At 40.0% G+C, this 19,995-nt stretch overlaps 1 protein-coding gene and 1 long non-coding RNA gene across 11 annotated transcripts in view; one reads left to right on the top strand and one right to left on the bottom strand.

Annotated features, from left to right (window-relative positions):
* The window catches only part of LOC121949478 (uncharacterized), a 36,224-nt gene that overhangs the window by 1,472 nt on the left and 14,757 nt on the right, over positions 1–19,995 (bottom strand). For 8 of the 10 annotated variants that reach the window (XR_015777693.1, XR_015777694.1, XR_015777699.1 and 5 more), the window contains 3 exons: positions 10,176–10,439; positions 2,605–2,784; positions 626–742 (listed from right to left, as the gene is read on the bottom strand). This is a non-coding gene — a long non-coding RNA (uncharacterized LOC121949478). The remainder of the gene's footprint in view (positions 1–625; positions 743–2,604; positions 2,785–10,175; positions 10,440–19,995) is intronic. The other 2 variants (XR_015777696.1, XR_015777697.1) reach the window with 2 other exon arrangements.
* The window catches only part of cerkl (CERK like autophagy regulator), a 34,987-nt gene continuing 16,861 nt past the window's right edge, over positions 1,870–19,995 (top strand). The window contains exons 1-3 of the mRNA XM_088083509.1: positions 1,870–2,172; positions 2,542–2,651; positions 10,190–10,420. Coding sequence (XP_087939635.1) covers positions 2,021–2,172; positions 2,542–2,651; positions 10,190–10,420 — 493 coding nt within the window. The 5' untranslated portion in view covers positions 1,870–2,020. The remainder of the gene's footprint in view (positions 2,173–2,541; positions 2,652–10,189; positions 10,421–19,995) is intronic.

Genomic DNA, 19,995 nt, shown 5'->3' with positions numbered 1-19,995 from the left:
AAAGTCAGACTGCGGCATAAAGATTCATCCTCTTTAAATTGAGCAGAAGCTATCTTAATAACACTTATCTACTGAAAGTATATCTTCTAAAGAAATTATTTTTGTGATAATGTTAAGACAAGCCACTTTAAATTCAATAACAAAGCACTTACAGATAAATATGAAGATCTGGAAATGAAATGAAAATTGCTTTTTTTTAGATGTTTTATTTACACTCACAATACTACTGCAGCAGCCGCAGCATTAGCAGTATTAACTGTAGCATTAGCTGTTGTATGTATATAGAGGGTTTGTGTTTCAGTCTGTTGGCTGATCATAACACTGATTAATGCAGCTTAAACTCAGCCATCTGTCATCAACACACACACACACATAATATGGTGTTTATGCCACAGCCAGGGAGCATCCTGCGCTCTGATTGGTTGGCAGGTGTCTGTTATAATCATATGGGAGGACTTCTTTAACAATCAGTGATCCTGGTATAATTAAAAGCAAATAATAACAGTTAACTGAATGGTTAACCTAACTGAAACCGTGGGTTAAACTGACTACAAACACACTTAAAAACAGGGAGGAGTATTTAAAAAGTCAGTGGACAAGACAGAAGAAACAATAATGGACTCACCTCCACTCACCAAGTTATTTCTTTATAACAGGAAATCAAAACCTTCTCATTCGCAGGTTGTCAAATACGGATGCTTTGTCACGCCCACTCATCGTCTGATAAGGTGTCCCGTTAAGTCTGTATGTGAAAGGGTCACTGTTAGGTTTAGGCAACAAAACTTTGTTATATTAAGAAAAAGTAAAAATAAATATGTTTTTTGTCTCCTGAGTGAAAGACCTGTGTTTGTTTGGTGCAATTTCTTCCAAAAACATGGGAACAAGGCAAAGGGCAACTTAGCAATAAATGCTTCATAAGTGATCAAATTTAGTACATAATTTATTTTTTTTTAATGGAAAAAAATGACTGGGGAAAAAAAGAAAAAAACCTAGGGGAAAACTATATTTAAAATGATCAAAATTACTTATTTGAAATTATGTTACAAAATTTTTATAATTTCTTTTCTTTTTTAAGTTTTTCAGGTCTTTTTCATGCCTTTTTTAAAAACTTTCTTTTAGGACTTCAAAAAAATAAAAATACAAATGTATTTATTTTACTCACTTTCAGGTAATTTTTTTTCAGGTAGATTTGGGGTAATTTCACCTTTCAGTGCTCATTGCCTTTCTCCCATGTTCATGTAAAAAAACCAAACCAGTTTGCTCAGATTTCAAAATATGCTCAGTAACTCCACAGAGGTTAGGCCTTATAGTCACATAAAATGGGAAACTCAATTGAAGTTGGTCACAAGTAGTCCTACCTCAAAAGTGTGACTGACTAAATGTATTAGTTAGTTCCAACTACAAACATTAATTTTTTTTAAACAATGCCTACTCCACCCCATACAAACCTATTTTCCAACTGGATTTTATACCATTTTAAATTATCTTTTACTCTTTGCACTTTTGCTATTTTTAATGGTAATTTTTATTTCATTTTTTAAAAATCATTATTAATTCATTTTACCTTTAACATTTTATCTGTTTACTATTTTATTGTAAACCTGTATCCTTTATTATGTTTTTATATGTTATTGCTCTGTAAAACACTTTGAATTGCCCTGTTGTATGAAATGTGCTTTACAAATAAAGTTGCCATGCCTTACAACTGCAAACACTGGGACAAAATCGATCAGAACGGTGTAAGTCGATCATAAACTGATCGACAGTTTACTCAACGTGTGCGCACTCCCGCCTTGATTAAGGATACACGCGGGAGCGCGCACGGCCGCTGATTCGACGACGGTGGGTCTGCGCGTGCCCAAGTCCACCGGCAGAGCTGCTGCCGTCTCCATAGCGACGGCACGCCGGAAATACAACATAAACCTGTGATTAGCTTACCGTATGTTTATCTACCGAGTTGTTTATCAAAGAGAAACAAACTCATAATCGAGTTTGTTTGTTTGTTTGTTCGTTGGTGAACATGTCGGAGCCCGAGGAGGAGCACCAAGGAGAGCAGAGAGACAGCACGCGGAGGAAGAAGAAGAAGAGGAAAGAGAAACGGAGCGCGAGGAAGAAGAAGGAGAAGCGGGAGGATGAGGAGCAGCAACAGGTGGAGGAGGAAGAGGAGCAGAGGTGAGTGTTTGTTCTGAAGGGTTCTTTCAGGTTCTATAGAGAACCACGGAGAGCTCTTGGTTCATACAACGAAATTAACGAATCAGAGGAAAAAACAGAAAAACGTTAATTTCAGTTTAAGTGTCAACAAGCGTCAGGACCTCTTTCAAAGTAAAAGCCCTGCAGTCAAAACTTTACCAAAGCAAAACTAAAAGAATGTATCCTCCCTTTTAGAGTATTAATTAATTAATTGATTGATGCATCCCAAAATGCATTTCACTACTCCCATCATTATGACTTTATAATTGATTTTTTAAGTCATTTTATTGAGACATAAATGACAAAATATTTAGAATCTGATTGGTTGAATTAAACTTTTGTGTGTTTCAGTGAGTGTGTTGTGCTGCGTGGGATTTTCAAACTGGGGAAGAAGAGTCACGATGTCCTGCTCACCAGAACCAGACTGACGTGGACCCCCATCACCCCGGAGAACCCCACAGGTCAGGTAACATGGTGACTGGTTGTCATGGTGATCAGGCGTCAGACAGGCAGGCTGTGTGAATGTCGAGGCAGCTGGTGCTGTAATGGAGAAGTGCTGTCATGCTGCGAGTGAGACCACCTTAAACATGACATCTGGACGCACACACACACACACACACACACACACACACACACACACACACGCAGTATTAATAGAGTTATGATGCTGTTTGTGTCAGATCCTTTCAACCAAGGTGTGTACACTATTTCTGCTAACAATGCAATGTGTCGCAATTTATAAATGCAAACACCTGTCAGTGATGTCGGCTTATACTATGTTCGTAATAACTAATTTCCCCAAACTTTAAACAGAAGACTTCCCCAATTCTCCGCTGTTTAGGGCGTGGGTATGGCATGAGCACTCAGCAGCGTTATATCAGATAATGGCGGGTCATGGCAGGGAAGCACCAGGGCAACACTGACGGAGAGATTTTTGAGTCTGCATTTGCGTTTAGACACATTTTGGCTTTTGTAAAAATGGAAACGTTCTTGATAAAACTTTTGCTGTTTGCAAAATATGCAGATACAAGATCAAATACAATGGTAATTATTTTGTTAACTTATTATGTTGATTTATCTCTGATTACCTTGCAAAAAAACCTGTTGAATCATGACCTCTGCTATCCAGTATCCAGGTGTTTATTTCACACACATTGAAAAGAGGCCTTGCACTGAATGTTTGTGTAGTTCAGTGTATCATGCTTTTCCAATGCAAAGAAATAGGTTTTTTCTTTTCCTCTATTTTTGGCAAAAAAATTACTATATCGATTTCTAGTCACTGAATTGTACCATAACATAAGGCTCTAAATGAGCCCATAGATCTTCTTGTATTGTATCGCCAACCATATATCATAACATGCATCATATCATTGTTAAAACATTTCGTGTCACCCCTTTTATTTAATAAACTAGAGACCATCATGTGATAGGATGACTCCAACTACCATATAGCAGTCCCTGGCTTTAAACGCATGTGGGCCAGAGGTGTAAAGTGGGGGGGCAGATGGCCCCTGTACTGAATGATTGGTGCGTTACACAATAGTAATAAGCCTCTGCCATGGTGAACAGGGCCATGTGTAATAGAGTAAAGCCCAGTTTAGACCAAAGATTTGCAAGAAGATGAACCTAGAACGTTGCAGAGAAACGTTGCAGCCGTGTGACTCTCAGCTCGGCCATCGGCTGGTTTTGTAACGTAAAGCACATCACCTGTTTCAACAGACATTCGAGTTGTAGCAAAGTCCGCCGGCCAAAATGTCCACAGACGGCATAATTGCTCGCTGCTGCAACCTAACTGAGTCTGACCACAGCCCTCCGTCCTTAACAGCATGTCTGTGACAGACGGTGGGTCACTGGTGCTGCTTGCTGTTGTGGACATGCCACTCTCACACACTCATTGTTTAAGTAATGGGTGCTGGCGATTTAAATAATTACAGCCTATTTATTATGAGTTCTTTACATCTCAAGCTCAGGTTGTTTTTGTTGATATTTTTGCCATTTCCTCACTACAACAGATGCATGTAGCAGGTATCTTACTATGACTAAGCGTAGTCTTACGTTAAGAAGCTATGAATTATATTAAGCTAAAAAATAAACCTGAAAAGCTGGAAATCAGAGTGGTAGTACAGAGGATTGCTGCTGTAGAGATGACACTGTCTTGTGTTAACCAGCAGGCTGTTTGAATGTTGCAGACTAACGCATGACAAGTAGTTGCATGTTTCAACTTATTTTATTGATACCGATCCTTTTGATCCGATCAGGAGATCCCAAACATACTAAAACAGAAATAACAACACATTCTCATCGGTCACCATGGCGATTTTAACAAGAACATGACCAGCTGATCTCGTTGTATTTCATATTTGCTCAAATGTTGGTGATCACAAGCAGCAATCTACACATCCTCGCTTCAAGTGTAGACGTGAAGTCAAAGTCAAGTCTATCTCAACCCTTTCTGCCTGGACTGACTGCAGGTGCAGGCCTCTGAGCAGGACCACCACCACCCCCATCTCTCATACTGCCTCTCAGCCATGGCGGTCCCCTGCAGCTCTGATCACAGCAGAAGCTGGCAGAAAGACATCCTTTCTCCTGTGATTACAGGAAGTAGCAGAAGCTCGATATCAAGCTAGATTAACCTCCAGCTTTCTAAAACGAAACACAACTGAAACGCACACATTAAAGACACGTTTTAGTTTTTATCCTGCACATGTGTGAAACTTAATAGTCCTGGTACGTCTGGGCCAAGCGTGTGGAAAAACTACGGTAGCCAACGCAAAAACACAAATCTAGAGCCAGTTATTGGTTTGTCCACTCTGGGCTACTGTAGAACAACATGGCTGAGTCTGTGGACACGCTCAGTATAAATGCTTCATTCCCAGGTAACACAAACACAACAATTCCTATTTTCAGGCGATTATAAACTAATAAAAATGCAGTTATGAATATTCTAAAACATTTCTGCTAATCGATGCCCCTAAATCCTACAAACTGGAGCTTTAAGAAGTGTGACGGCTCCTTGAAACACACAGTAACAATGTTCTTTGTTGTATGTTTTGTTTTTGGTTGAAGTCCATTCAGACAGAACTGGTTAGTGGAGCAGGATGAAGGTGTAACTACAGTGTGTGTGTGTGTGTGTGTGTGTGTGTGTGTGTGTGTGTGTGCGCGCGCGCTTGTGTGTGCATGTTGAAGCCAATCTGTTTTGCTGTATTTCATCCAAACTAATGTCATTAAGCCAGCACTCTGTGTGTGTGTGTGTGTGTGTGTGTGTGTGTGTGTGTGTGTGTGTGTTGGCAGTAGTATAGAGCAGTTGGTTCGGCCCATGGGGGGTTATTAGAGTCTCTCAGTGTGAGAAGATTAACACACACACTCATACACACACACACACACAGTCAGCATGCTGTGTGTGTGTGTGTGTGTGTGTGTGTGTGTGTGTGTGTGTGTGTGTGTGTGTGTGTGTGTGTTGATCAGATATTTCTATATAAATGGATCAGCTGTTGTTGTTTATTTGTACACATGAATTCATCCCGTCTCACCCAGCAGCCTGTCTCTCTCTGTTAGGTAGACCTGAGCTGTCAGACACAAACACACACACACACACACACACACACACACACACACACACACACTCACTCAGGTGTTAAACCTGCAGTAGTATGAAAGAATTTCAAATGAAACGTGGACTAAACATGCGAACAGCATTCATTAGAGTTTCAAAATGGGTGGAGACATTTTGGGTGCCCCTGGTTTCTGAATAGGGCTGCACGATATACAAAAAAAAATCCTGTTGCAAATATTTTTGATAGAGCAGTTTACATGATCAATGTCATGAGTGGCACTGAAGAAGTGTGTGTGTGTGTGTGTGTGTGTGTGTGTGTGTGTGTGTGTGTGTGTAAATTATGATCAATAACTCCCCACAGTGAGCCACATGGCCTGGTCACCATGAAACCGGACTGCCACTGTGTGTGTGTGTGTGTGTGTGTGTGTGTGTGTGTGTGTGTGTGTGTGTGTGTGTGTGTGTGTGTGTGTGTGTGTGTGTGTGTGTGTTTGTTGAGGGGACGTCCCTACATGGTTATTATTTTTTTGGATGTAATTATGTTTTCAGTGTTATATTTTTAATCATAAGAAGATGAAGCCTTCAATGACTCAATGGAAGTTGGTACAAGGGCCTTTCAATTATACTAATAACAACATAACATATGTTATATATTTATTTGTGTGTGCGTGCGTGTGTGTGTGAGTGTGCATTGGCACAGTGGGTCGGCGAGGGCATGATGGGAAACTCATCTCCATCTGGAACCAACCAACATGCTACCTGTGATGGGCAATACACTGTATGCATATGTGTGTGTGTGTGTGAGAGTGTGTGTGTGTGTGTGTGTGTGTGTGTGTGTGTGTGTGTGTGTGTGCAGCGACTCTGTAGGTTCTGTCAGCTCAGATCAGTGTCGTCTTTATTGGGCTAGATGGAAAATATGTCTCTCTCTCTCTCTCTCTCTCTCTCTCTCTCTCTATTATTTTCTTTTCGTTAATTCATTTTTTGGTTTTAGATGAAATGTGATGTACAGAGAAAGAAAACAATGGATAGAAATGAAGGACGAGTGATGTGGGCTTATTTTAATTGATAGGTGTCGGCTAAAATAAAGCAGATCAAAATCCATCCTGATATTTTCTTTGCTGAACTCTTCTTGTTGATGCTGCTCTATTTAATGACAGAGAGTAAAAACTGAAGGGTGCAAGTAAAAAGTTATTGTGATGCACAGGTAAACTCTGAGTTCAAGGTTATAACAACGATTTCTGCGATTTCTGTTTTGTTAACATGTTTAAGAAAATACAAATATGACAGATATATAGCACAGTAGACTTGGTTTACTGAAGTTGCAACTTAAAAAAATAAGTAAATAAGTAAACTTACAGTAAACCTGATATACAATAAACATAAATTAAGATTAATAGTTACACATTTACTCACAATTTTAAAGGCAATCTGTTTCCTCGATGTTTTTAAGTAAAATCAACTTGTCAGATTTTACAGTGTAGAGCTTTCTTTTAGCCTCTTGCACAGTGTTGATTCAATGCTGCATTTATTCTTTTAGATCTTTTTCACCACTTTTCAGCAGCAGGCAGCTGTTTTCTTTAAACAAAGTCTGATAAATCCGATGTAAACTACCTGCTCAGCACCAAACAGCAGGCTGACAAAGTGAGCATCTAAAGAAGTTGGAACATTGAACAGATAAAGTCAGATATTGTTCTCAGGAGTTGGTGTAAATCAAATCAGAGTTGAACAAGAGGTGTTATTGGACCTATATTTGTTGGGTGGACACAAATGCAGCTGCTGAGGGACGATAATGTTGCAGTGTGTTTCAGCGTGTGTAAATATGCAACAGGCTCACCACATCAATATGTTAAAGTGATGATATATTAGACTGTGTTTGTATTAAATAATTTATCATTCATAATATTAAATGAACACACTGAGCTGAGAACGAAGCAACAACGACAGACAGACAGACACACTGTGACCCTGACATATGGATGCTGGCCTCTGCGGGTGCAAGAGGGGTGGGTGGTTTTGGGTTTTTGGTATTTGATAACAGCAGGAGGTGAGCCTATTTCCCAGAGAGGAGGGAGTAATCAGCAATTATCACATATAACTATTTCCTGATGGATTTGTCCCCTTTGAATGGGTTAATGCTATTTACTGCATATTTTATACTGTTGAAGGGGGTGCATTGTTTTTTTTTTTTAATTTATATTTACTGCTGATATTACTATCATTGTTGTTATTGTTGTTGTTGTTATTATTATATGTTGGCAGCAGAGCAGCAGCCTAACGTCTCTTTTTGTCATTTCATTTCCTCAGAGAAGAAGAAAGGAATGTTTTTTGTTTTTTTCTACCTGCCGTCTTCTTTAAAAACAACTTTTGTATATGTGACCTGTTGTTGGATATTTGAAGGTGATGTACGATTGTTTTTTTTAACCATATGTTTTGTGTAGGGATGGCATTTTTGGTTTACTGGATGTGTGTTGATCAATTGTTAATTGTCTAAAAAAGAAAAAAAAAAAAAAAAAGTCCACAATAACGCCAAGCTGCTGCCGTGGCCCATAATTGCAGAAAAACCAAGTTAAGAAGGTGTTCTTACGATAGATTAAATAAACATAAAATTACAGTAACAGAATTAGGCCTTTATTTAAAATTATAGAGCTGCATAGCTCTTCACTGAAAGGCCAGACAAGTTAAAAATATTAAAAATTCCATTTTTAATAGCTGAGTTTATCAGACAACAATACAAGATTAAACATGATGTATAGTTCAGCACTTAAAGCCAAAAAAGTGTTTGAAGCTAATATGAAAAAGTTATTACCAAGTAAATATAAAACAGGTTACACTTTGGTCTGGGATCCAGCCTGTTGTATTATATACAGTATTTTTCACATAGTTAAGTTCAAATAATTTGAACAAACACACAATTTGTTGTAATTTCATATAAAAAGTGGCAGCCCTACTACAGTATATGGTGTCTACAACAGGACTGTAAAAGGTTTAAATCTGGGTGCATAAATACCTTTTTTTTTAAAAATCTGGATGGATTTAAATATTCCTGATGATTAAAGTGGATTAATATGTCATTAAGGAGTTTGTTTTTTCATGTGCAGATGTTTATCCACCTGCTGTGACGTGTCCAAAATGTGTTTGATCAAAATAAAAAAAATGAAAAATAAAACATTCATGTCAAGTACATAAACAAGTAGGGCTTTTCATTATCAAGTAATTTGGTTAATATTCTTTCTCAATTAATCACTTGATTGATAAAATGTCAGAAATTAGTCAAAATGTTTGTAATAAGTTTGCTGAATCCACGCTGACATCTTTATATGTCTTATTTTCTCTAACAGTCAAAACCTCAAACACAATGCTAAAAACAACTAAATACAGCCTTGAATGTATGTCATGTGGCTGACTTCCTATGACTAGATGAGAAGGGTCGTTTTTGGGGTTTTTTTTAAAGTAATACCCTTGTTTATTCAGTATTTATGTTATATGTGATTAATACAATTTAAAAAAATCATTTCTATTGACCGTATTTTTTATGGGTTATACTTTACAGTTTGACAAAAGAGGTGGGTACATAAGTGAATCTGGGGGACGCGGTTTGCTCAATCATGTCTGCTTTAGATACTAGAGCCACTGAAACTGGCTCCGTTCCCATGAAAACTTGCGCTTTCTGCGATCCCGCACTGTGTCTAAAGTTTTGCTTTCACCTTCCCGTGCAGCAGCTGCTCCTTTAATCCAGCAAACTGTTCAGCTTTCATCGATCTGACCACAAAATTTAACTATTCAATTCTCCATCCCACTCAAGAAGAGTGCCACCAAAAAAGTTCATATTTAAGAGAGGGGACACAGAGTGATCACAGAGGATCACACACACACAGACAGAAAGTTTGCTGAGCTGCTGATATTTTTTAATTTTAGTGGCACCATCAGCCACAGAGACAAAATGTGTGTGTGTGTGTGTGTGTGTGTGTGTGTGTGTGTGTGTGTGTGTGTGTGTGTGTGTGTGTGTGTGTGTGTGTGTGTGTGTGCGTGTTACGTAACTGATTGCACTGTCTGAGCTCTGCTGACATTATCCTCAGAGGACTGGATGATTAATCGTACATCGTCCAATCGGATTTCAGAATTCCTCCCTGATTACACTGATTGATTGACAGGTGCTGATCAATGGATTAGTGATTATTACAGTTAATGACATTATGTAATGTGAACACAGGTGAACCAGTAGTAAGAGGGTAGACAAAATAATTTGTACACCTCCTCTTTGCAGCTTTAGTGTCAATAAAGTTATTAAAAAAATTTAAAACTAATAACAGAATATATTATTAATTAGTATATCACCTTTATTTCAAACAAGTCACTAATATTGAGCAGTTTTCTAAAATATTATTATTGTTATTAGTGAAGTCAGGTGTGTTGTGTTCAGGTGTGTTGACTGTACCTCTCTCTGTGCAGGTGAGGCGTGTGTGCTGCAGCCAGGTGTGATGCTGCTGCGCGACGTGTTTGCGGTGAAGGTGAAGCGGCGGCGAGCGGCGGGCCAGCAGTCAGGGGGACCGGTGCTTGGCGTGGCTCTGTTCTGCTGCAGGAGGAGAGGGAGACGGCTGGAGGAGGAGACGCTGCACCTCCACAACGCCTCCGCAGAACACACACACACCTGGTACAACACCTTGAAGGAGCTGCTCGCAGGTAACACGCTCAGATGGTCCTGCAGCACGAAGAGAAAGAAACAAAAGAATTAAAGTGTAATTTTATACATTTTTTAGAGTGACAGTCATTATTTTCCAGTGGCTTTTGAAAATGTGGATTTAACCACTTGTTTAGCCCCACAACAGTTTAACAAAACTTTAATTTACTACAAAATTTAAGTGAAGGAGGATTTCCAAATGTTTTAGTGTCTAGAGAGTTTGGGAATAATAATTGTTCCTGGAAAGAGACATTGGTGTTGAGGCGTAGTACGGCAGGTCAGCTATGAATCACAGGAGCTGATTTTATTTCGGCTTCCTTTTTTAAAAAAAAAAGGAAGCCCCACCCCCGACCCCCCACCCCATTTCAATTGTCAGGACATGAGTATGGCTTTTTGTGGTGTGTCACATTCAATCGAATGAATGTGCCATAACACATGGCTTGTAAACCTTTGAAAGAAGAGTGGGAGCCAGTGGTAACTTCTTTTTTATATATATAAATATCTTTTGCTTATTCAGTCTCTATTTGAGTCCTGCTTGGAGGTAGACGGACTTGTAAACCTTTCTGGGCCCAATTCGTAGCCTAGTCACCTCACATGGAGTCTCTGTCATTGTGATGGACTCGTGAAGAATATCAAATCCGGGCTGACAGAGAGATCTACAGCTTGTCTGTGTTAGATAAGAGCAGAGATACACTGGAAACATGACTCAGTACTTCTATGAGCGTCATACTGTAAGATGATTACACACTGCTGAGTAATACTGTTATTATCAGCACGAAATGTCATTGTATTCATTCACCTGTCCATAGACAGATGGATAGATGGATGACGCTTACACACTGTAATTCAGCTATGATGTAATGAGGAATCATATCGGATTTTATATATTTTGTACCTGTGTAACCACTGTTGGATGGATTGTAATTTGAGCCTTGAGGATGAATTCTACAGACTTACGTTATCCCCTAACTCTTCCTTTATTGCCACCATGAGGTTGATGTTTCATAATTTTCAAATCATTTCTAATATATCTATATATATATATATATATATATATATATATATATATATATATAGTTAAAGGGTTTTTTGGGCGTTTTTGCCTTTAATTGACAGGATAGCACAAGTGTGAAAGGGGGAGAGAGAGGGAGGTTGACATGCAGCAAAGGGGCAAAGTCGGAATCAAACCCACAGCCGCTGCAGCGAGGATACAGCCTCTATACATGGGGTGCCCGCTCCATCCACTGAGCCACCAGGGGCCCCACAATTATTCATTTTTAATCTCAAATCAAAAGATCTGGCACCCAGCATACGGAAGTCAGACTTTTTTGACTTTTATACAAATTAACAGGGTCCCATCTCTGTATCCAGTTCTTTTTATACATCCATGCTGTGTAGCCCTTACAGGTGGTCACCTGACCATACCCACACTCCAGAGATTTATTGTAAAATATTCCACTACAGTATGATCTGGAAATAAAGTCGAAACATTTGCATTGCTCTGTGCAGACATGGTCATTCAGCACTGCAGCCATCCATAATAACAGCCCTTGAATATAAATCAAAGTCACCTTTGTGTGCTGTGTCTCCATTGGCATTAAAGGAAAAACAAATTTTCAAACTGCATACACGAGGTAAACATTCATCATGTCTAAGGGCTAGCGAGCTGTAGCCGCTCAGATTATAATTTAATTGTTTTCCATCAGCCTGTTCGTCACTCAGTTTAATGAGGTGAGTCAGAGTTACATCAGACAGGAGAGCTAATCTGCTAATCCACCGGAACAAAGACACAGATTACACACACACACACACACACACACACACATTCAGCAATACTCAGTAGGGTGCTGTCAGCAACTGAATCAAGTTGTCTGCAAGAGAGATTAGCTCAACTACCGTCTACACGATCGCTTACATGTTTATAGTTCACTTTAGGTTACAATGTAAAGCTACAAAGAATAGAAACTTATCTAACGAGGCCAAAAGTATGTGGACATTCAAACATTACAGCTGTGGATGAAACCATCAACCTGCAGCTATAACAGTCTCCACGCTTGCCAACTTCTTACACCTTGTTTCCATCCTCAGAATCAGTCAACTCAAACTTAGTGGAGTGGGCAGATTTTTAGTTCTGGCACCCAGGCAACCTCCGTGTTCCTGGTTTCAGACTTTTTCACCAGCAGGGATTTACTCCCATTCAGACACAAGAGCATTAGTGAGGTCCACACCGGAGATAAGGCCTAGCTCACAGTCGGTGTTCCAGTTCATCCCAAAGGTGTTGGACAGGGTTGACGTCAAGACTTTGAATCCAATTTTTCAACTCGATCTCAGTCTCAAAAATAACTAAATAAGATTTATTGCAGTTTCTCTTCACTCTTCTGAGCATAAAAGCACCTTTCAGATAAGTTTTAGTTTTTTTGGGCTGCAGCTTTACCATTTTGTTTCACTCTCAGTGCTCGATCGATAGTTTCCAGCAACAACAGACAGCTGTCTCAAGCCAAATAAAAAGGTTTGATAAACCTGAGGCGAGGTACAAAACTCTGTACTTTTAAAGTGACTGACCAGATTGCGTCTGTAGTACCAAGTACAGGTTCCCATTAAATCCATCTGTGCCAAATTTTGGTACCTAAGAGCACATCTGGGTGATGCCAGGATTGAGACAACAGGCAGAAGTTCTGCAAGGAGTCGCAAAGCCTGGAAGCAACAGAGTCCCACAGAGCTGCCGGGTCAGCCCATTCTCACACTTATCATGTCAAATATCATCGATTTGTCACTGGTTTCCGCGTCAAACACAGATGCACAGATGCACCTTTCACAGCAGTATGATACACACTAGGTGTGTCGGTTTTAGAGGCGGAGGGCAACAACCCAACTCTTTGAATACAGGCGCTTTTTCAGTGGATGTCAGCATCAAACAACGTTGTACAGATGCACCATTCATGGCGGTGCGATATGCACCAAGCGGCAGCAGTTTGTAGCGTTGCCAGCTCTCTAAACCTCACCTTCTGCTCTCTAAACCTCACCTTCAAAGGCAAGGTAAATTTATTAAATTGGAAGTTTATTTTGAAAAAGACTGCATGTATGTAATGAGCAGAAACTTCACTTTTCCTGTTCAAACGGAAGTGTATTTTGAAAAGATAAAGTTTATGTAACAAGCAGAAATTGACATGTCGTCCCTGAACGTCCAAAACAGACGCTGGAGGGTACGTAGTGCATCATGTTTAAATGTGTAGTACCACTTAAAAAGTGGCAGTATTTGACAAGTGGGGATGAGAGTGCGTTGGTCAGGAGGCAGAAACGCCCCAGGGCTGAAAAGTCGGCGACGGAGCTCTGCAGCTGCTCTGTCAGCAGCGAGCCCAAACTATTGCTGCAGCACCATCTACAGTGAGAGTTTTAGCACAATCTCTTTTCTATGTTATTTTAGCAAAAGCCTAGTTTTACTGCTCAACAGGCAGACACACATATACACACACAAGCAGACATACAGAGAAAATGAAGATTAGCTCTATGTGTGATTAGATAAGTACAGAGGAGCAAAGTTGAGTTTTAGTCTACTGTGTCACTAGTAGTTCAAAAATTAAAATGTTGGTATTACAGAGAGAGTAAAGTACCAAAAAAGGTACCGCTACTGAATTCAAGGTACCACCACTGGAACAGATATTGGTCCAACTCCACACTACCTGCTCGGCACCACACAGCACACAGACAAGTAAAGAAAGTGAAGGAGCCAGATTTTGTTTCATCAGGTCCATACAAACATGACTCCAAATTAATGTTAATCCATGTCTGCTGGATAAAGACTTACATAAATGAGTGTAAATAAGCAGCCTCTTGCTAACACGTTCACCAACAACTTTATAAGGAGACAGTGTGTTGTGTTTACGGCTTGTGCAGGTAAAGTTAATCTGAACTTTATAAAAATCTCGTATCTTTGTGTCGATTTTATGATTTTTTTCCATATAAAAAAGTGGCATAACTTCAGCAACAGCAACTTCAACTTGTACCTCAAATTCTTCATGATGGGACCAGTTTGATAAAGTCCAGGGTGTTGCTGCGGACTGGCGTTCCCACACGCTGCTCTCCCAGGTGCACTGTAGTGGGCGGCGCCTGGCTGACACTTAACACACAATAGAAATGTTAGAGTGCTGTTGGTGTGTATGGATTTAACTTTAACACACAAAACACACTCTCTACATTTCGGGTTTTCTTTGTCGATTACAACAGAGACGTTACAAGCTCCTCCATAAATGAGGAGGTCAAAGGTCAAACACACACTACCGCCGTACTGTCACCATGGCATCGGTCTGACACATTATCGCTGGTCACCTGTCTGTCTGTCCGTCTCTCCGTCCATCAAACCAGATTACCCACGAGGCCCTGCAGCAAAGTCACAACTTCTTTAAGTGTTTGTCTTCACGCACACATGAATGGCTCACAGGTCGTGTGTCAGCTCGTGTGGTCACACCGCACATCAAACTGTGACGGCTTTTGTGACTTTACACACCGCGGCGGAGGAGTCTGTGTGTGTGTGCGCAGAAGGTAAACAGTCAGCCACTCTGCCGCTGTGCGGACATTAAGCCTATTTTCCAGCCAGAGGTCAGGGTGAAAAGCACATTGTTGTGTGAATCGTGGCGTCGCGAAGCGGGCAGTCCCGCCACTGCCGACACCACCGCCACTTCTTAACCTTCAGGCCCAAACATTCAGCCTCACAAAGGCGAGCAGAGAGCAGACACTCTTCAAGAGCGTTATTTGCTGTATGTAGCAGCTGCAGAACGCTGTGCGGAGAGTGAATGGCAGTCGGTGACAAAAGGCGAGCAGTGACGCTGTATAGAGTCTGTTTCCAGACACGCAGTCAGACGGCGGGATGGATTGACTGCAGTTGCTTAACAGCACAACAGACTGACAGGCCGGTGGCGACGGCGGAGCTGACTGGGACGGACAGACTGAGCTTGCCTAGGTCACCAGCGGCCGCCACGACTCCTCCCAGATCAATTGTCTTGTCAATCTGATGCCAGTTTTGCGCTCGCTTACAGAGCTGTCAGTTTAGGTTCACAGAGACAAAGTGAGGTCAGTCCAGTGGGACTGTAAAGTGTGCTGAGGTCAAAATTACGCCGTAAACATCAGCGCAGGAATTTGGTTTGATATCATTTTATCAAATCCAAATCCTTTCGTACCGTTTAAAGAATCTTATAGTTCCAGTTATCAAGTAACTAAAGACAACTCTAACTCAAAGTCTAATCACCTTTTCTTGGCTGAAAAGGCAAAAACACAATTTTCAGTGTTAGCCTAAGTCATGATTATCCTGAAATGAGCAGAATAATTTAGCTAAAATGGAAACAGGCATTTTCAGAGTGCAAACAGAAAAGTTCTTTGGGAGTCCACAGGACTGTTTAGGCCGGAAACGCCTTCAGTCTGTCTTCATGTCTGTCCTTGATTTTCTGTTAATTAAATGTATGACACATTCAAGTAACAGTTTTAGCCCTCTGTACTTCACCAACTACAAAATTCAAATGTTTAGGGTCCTGATTAATTACTATGAAGGTGATCAGATCAAGTATTCAAAAACAATGCAACTTTATTCTTATGATAATATTAGGACTTTTAAACTTTTTTTGCAGCTTTATTATTTTATTATTTGTGATGTTATCGTTCCGATTCTTTTCTTCATTAATCGACTGGTCTACAAAATGTCATTCTCTGGGTCCCTGGGTGACATCTTTAAATGTCTTGTTTTGTCTGACCAACAATCAGAAACACAAGGATACTCAAAATCCTCATAATGGAAAAGGGGCTCGAAAATGGATGTTATATTTTATGAAATATTACTTGAACAATAAATTCATTATCTGAATAGCTCAAAATAGCTATCAGATTGACTAGTTGTTTAAGATCTAATTGTAATTTTTCTCTCAAACATCAAAATCTAAATGCAACAAACACACTAAGTCACTAAGACTGCAGTAATAAAAACAACAATATATGTTTTCCTGAAGATACTGCTGACACATGACTAACACAACCTGGTGTATCAAACAGCGGGCACTGATCTAGTTTGTCTCTGTTAACATGAAGGGACAGTTCAGTCTGACGCCTCTATAAACTCCATTATGGCCTCTATGGTGTGTGTGTGTGTGTGTGTGTGTGTGTGTGTGTGTGTGTGTGTGTGTGTGTGTGTGTGTGTGTGTGTGTGTGTGTGTGTGTGTGTGTGTGTGTGTGTGTGTGTGCAGCTCTGTGTTACATATTAACCGGTGTATCCATGAAGTCAGCGAGTGTCTCCATAGCGACTCGAGGAGAGGTCTGTCTCTGTCTTTCATATTCAGGTAAAGGGCTACAGGGATTTCCAGAACAATACTTTCTATGCTTACTTTGGTTGGACTTAAAGACAAGTGTTAGCAGTGATTTCTTTAAAGTTTAAACATAGTTTTTGCCAGACTCCAAAATTAAATCTGTATTAGGAAGGTGATGAATGAAATGTTTTTCATAACTGAAAATCAGACTCTACATGACAAATATTAGCATTTCTCTTTAAATCTGGTGTCTGTCAGACACTTAAAATGTATCATTTCAGGTAATCTGATTAAACTGGATGTTAAAAGCCTTTAATTGATGATTTCTGTCTGCTGACCTCAGATGCACCAAATTATCATCTGTTTTTATCATCAACATCCAGCAGCTTCAGTCTTTAGTCCTCTGTCAGAAACTCAACACTTCTCCCTGACAACACTGGGATTGTTTACTATGGTAACGTTTTAGCAGCTCCATAGCAACCTGCTGCTGGCCGAGGCACGGAGATGATCTGATGGATATTTGATCTCTCTGCATGTACCTGTCTGCATGTCGCCTTAGAAAAATATCCCAAAGTGAATGACCTCATCTCCTATGAGACTGTTTATGTGTGTGTTTGTGTGTGTGTGTGTGTGTGTGTGTGTGTGTGTGTGTGTGTGTGTGTGTTAGAGAGAGAGAGAGAAAGAGAGCACGCCTCAACCATGCATCACTGCTTTGAGAGAAACAGAGAGTGTCCATTTTAGGCATTTAGAATCATTATAGGACTAACAATAACTATTTTAAATAATAATTACATGTTATTTATAACATTTTTGTTGGCATGTTATAGCCTCTTTTAAATTTATATTTCACTAAAAATGTTGAATATTATGCCCTCAATGTCAATTTTTCACTATGGTATCCAAAATGTTATCACATATTGATATTTTACAAGGTATTGTACGAGCTTTACCCGACAAAAATTATTTATTTATTTATTTTTATTATTATTATTATTATTTTTTTTTAACATATATAAACTTTAAATGGGGCTCAGCAGCAGTTCAGTGTGACAGCAGCATTCAGTTAATATAGTAAAAAAGCTATGGACGCTGCCTACGGATCAGCAGTGTGCAACCTTTACGCCAACGTTAGATATCAAACAAAAGCCAGAGACTGTCATATTTGCTGTGAGCTGTAAATTCACCACTTTTAAGAAAAAGAGAGAAGATTATGTTATATCGGAACCACTCTTCATCTGTGACGCTGCCTGCGTCTATGCAGCAGTCTCTACCAAAGAGGAGAGTGAAAGTAAAGAGCACTCACTCCGCCACAAAATCTGGGGACCAAAACAAGCACACTGCACAGCACATTGACCAGAAATAATGACAAAACAAAACAACTGCTCGACTTGGAGAAATCTCAGTCTACTGAGGGGTCTCCGACTGTATTGTATTGTATCGAAATTAGAAACTACTTTGACAGTTTTGGTGCTAATGGGGCAGTTGCATGCTAAAAGACTTCAACCCCATAAACTGTGCAACAGTCGCTGCTGCTGCTGCTGCTGTGACTCTAATGTCATACTGGGTCCAGAGGTGGACATGTCGAGTCATTATTATTAATTTCAGAAACAAAGTTATGTTGTCAAGTCATGTTAGAAGAGAGGAACAGTGGCAATAAATGAGAGGAAGAGTGGCAATGACAGAAAAAAGCAATTGAACAAGAAAAATTAAAGTTGATTTACCGATTGTTTCAGTACTGTAATGCAAAAATACTACTTTCAGCTGATCATCTTTAGAGACAATTTTAGTCTATTTTGCATTCATTCATTACATCCACTCAAACAACAGGGTCATCCCACATTAAACACAAACAACACGTGAGTGAGTCATCCGTCTTATTTGTCTAATTTTCCTGGTTCTTCAGATGAGGTGGAAACGCAAACATCACTGTTCAAAGGGGACTTTTAGTTCCTGAGTTTAGGGACGTTGGTTCCATAGTTCCTGGAACAGTTTGATCATAAATGGCTAATTGGTTTCTAGTTCACGCTGGCTCCGAGTGCTGCCTTGGGACCTTGTCTATGTCTGGCGGTTATAGGGGCCCCAAGAGCCATCCTAAGCCTTTGTTCCACCCCGGCTCCTAGTATCATCCTGGGTTCTTGAGGATAAAGCAGCTGCAAGTACCTTACTGTTCTCATGGATGTGACTCTCGTGAAACAAGGGTAGAAACTCAAATTTAACCCTTTGAAGCCTGCGCAAACTAGCCAGATTTCTTTCAGGAAGAAGGCAATGGGCAACTTTACAAGAAATTACCCCTCAAAATAAATAAAAAATTATAATAAAATTAATAAAGATTTCTGAAAATTAGCAAACAAACAAAAACAAGGAAAACAAAACAAAAGTGCTACATATTACATAACATACCTTGAGATAAATAATTCTAATTATCGTGAATGTCATTTTCAGGACATATTTCCCCATTAATTTTTTATTTATCTATTTATTGATATTTTCAAATAATTCTCTGTCTTGCTTGGTGTCTAAACACAGCACAAGAAAGCTGATGTTGATCCAGGTTTTAAAGTCCCTAAATACTGTAGTGGAATCATGTTGGTTGGAGACGTTGGGTCTACGTATTTTGGGGAGCACCAAAGAGGCGGAGCTTCTGGTAATGTAAGGGGTCGAGTTGAGAGAGGAGTGGTGGGGGGACGTTGGGTTACTCCTCACAGGAACTCCTGAACCTGGTCAGAGCTGTGGGTGTGAGTGATGGCAGGAGGTGCTCTGTGTGTATGAGTGGGGTCATTAACAGGGCGAGGTCACAGCCTTCTGGGAGCAGATTATAGTAATGATCTGGATAATGGAGCTGGTGCTGTGTGTGTGTGTGTGTGTGTGTGTGTGTGTGTGTGTGTGTGTGTATTGATCTGTGCTGGTCTTTTGGGATTTATAATGCGGTCTCTAAATCTGCCTAATGATGAGCTGTACAGGGGGTCAGGGGTGTGTGTGTGTATGTGGTTACATGGTATTGACTGCAGACAACACACACACACACACACACACACACACACACACACACACACACACACACAGACACACACACACACACACACTGTCTACTAGTGCTTGTGATGTAAACAACATGCTGAATATATTTGATTCAATCAGGCTTCTTCCATGTTAAAATAGTATACAGGTGTCTTCACTGCTAAAGTCCAATCTGCAATTCATCCCTTCAGACTTTTACTAGCCGATTTTTTAATTTATGTAACAAAAGGGACAATACAACAGTCCCAGACCCAAAGTTACTATGTTTACTG

This window comes from Plectropomus leopardus, chromosome 10 (assembly GCF_026936395.1).
Source record: "Plectropomus leopardus strain MGB_pleo_1.0 chromosome 10, ASM2693639v1, whole genome shotgun sequence".
Taxonomy (NCBI): Eukaryota; Metazoa; Chordata; class Actinopteri; order Perciformes; family Serranidae; genus Plectropomus; species Plectropomus leopardus.
The sequence above is the reverse complement of the archived record's forward strand: the minus strand, read 5'-3'. Positions and strand labels throughout refer to the sequence as shown.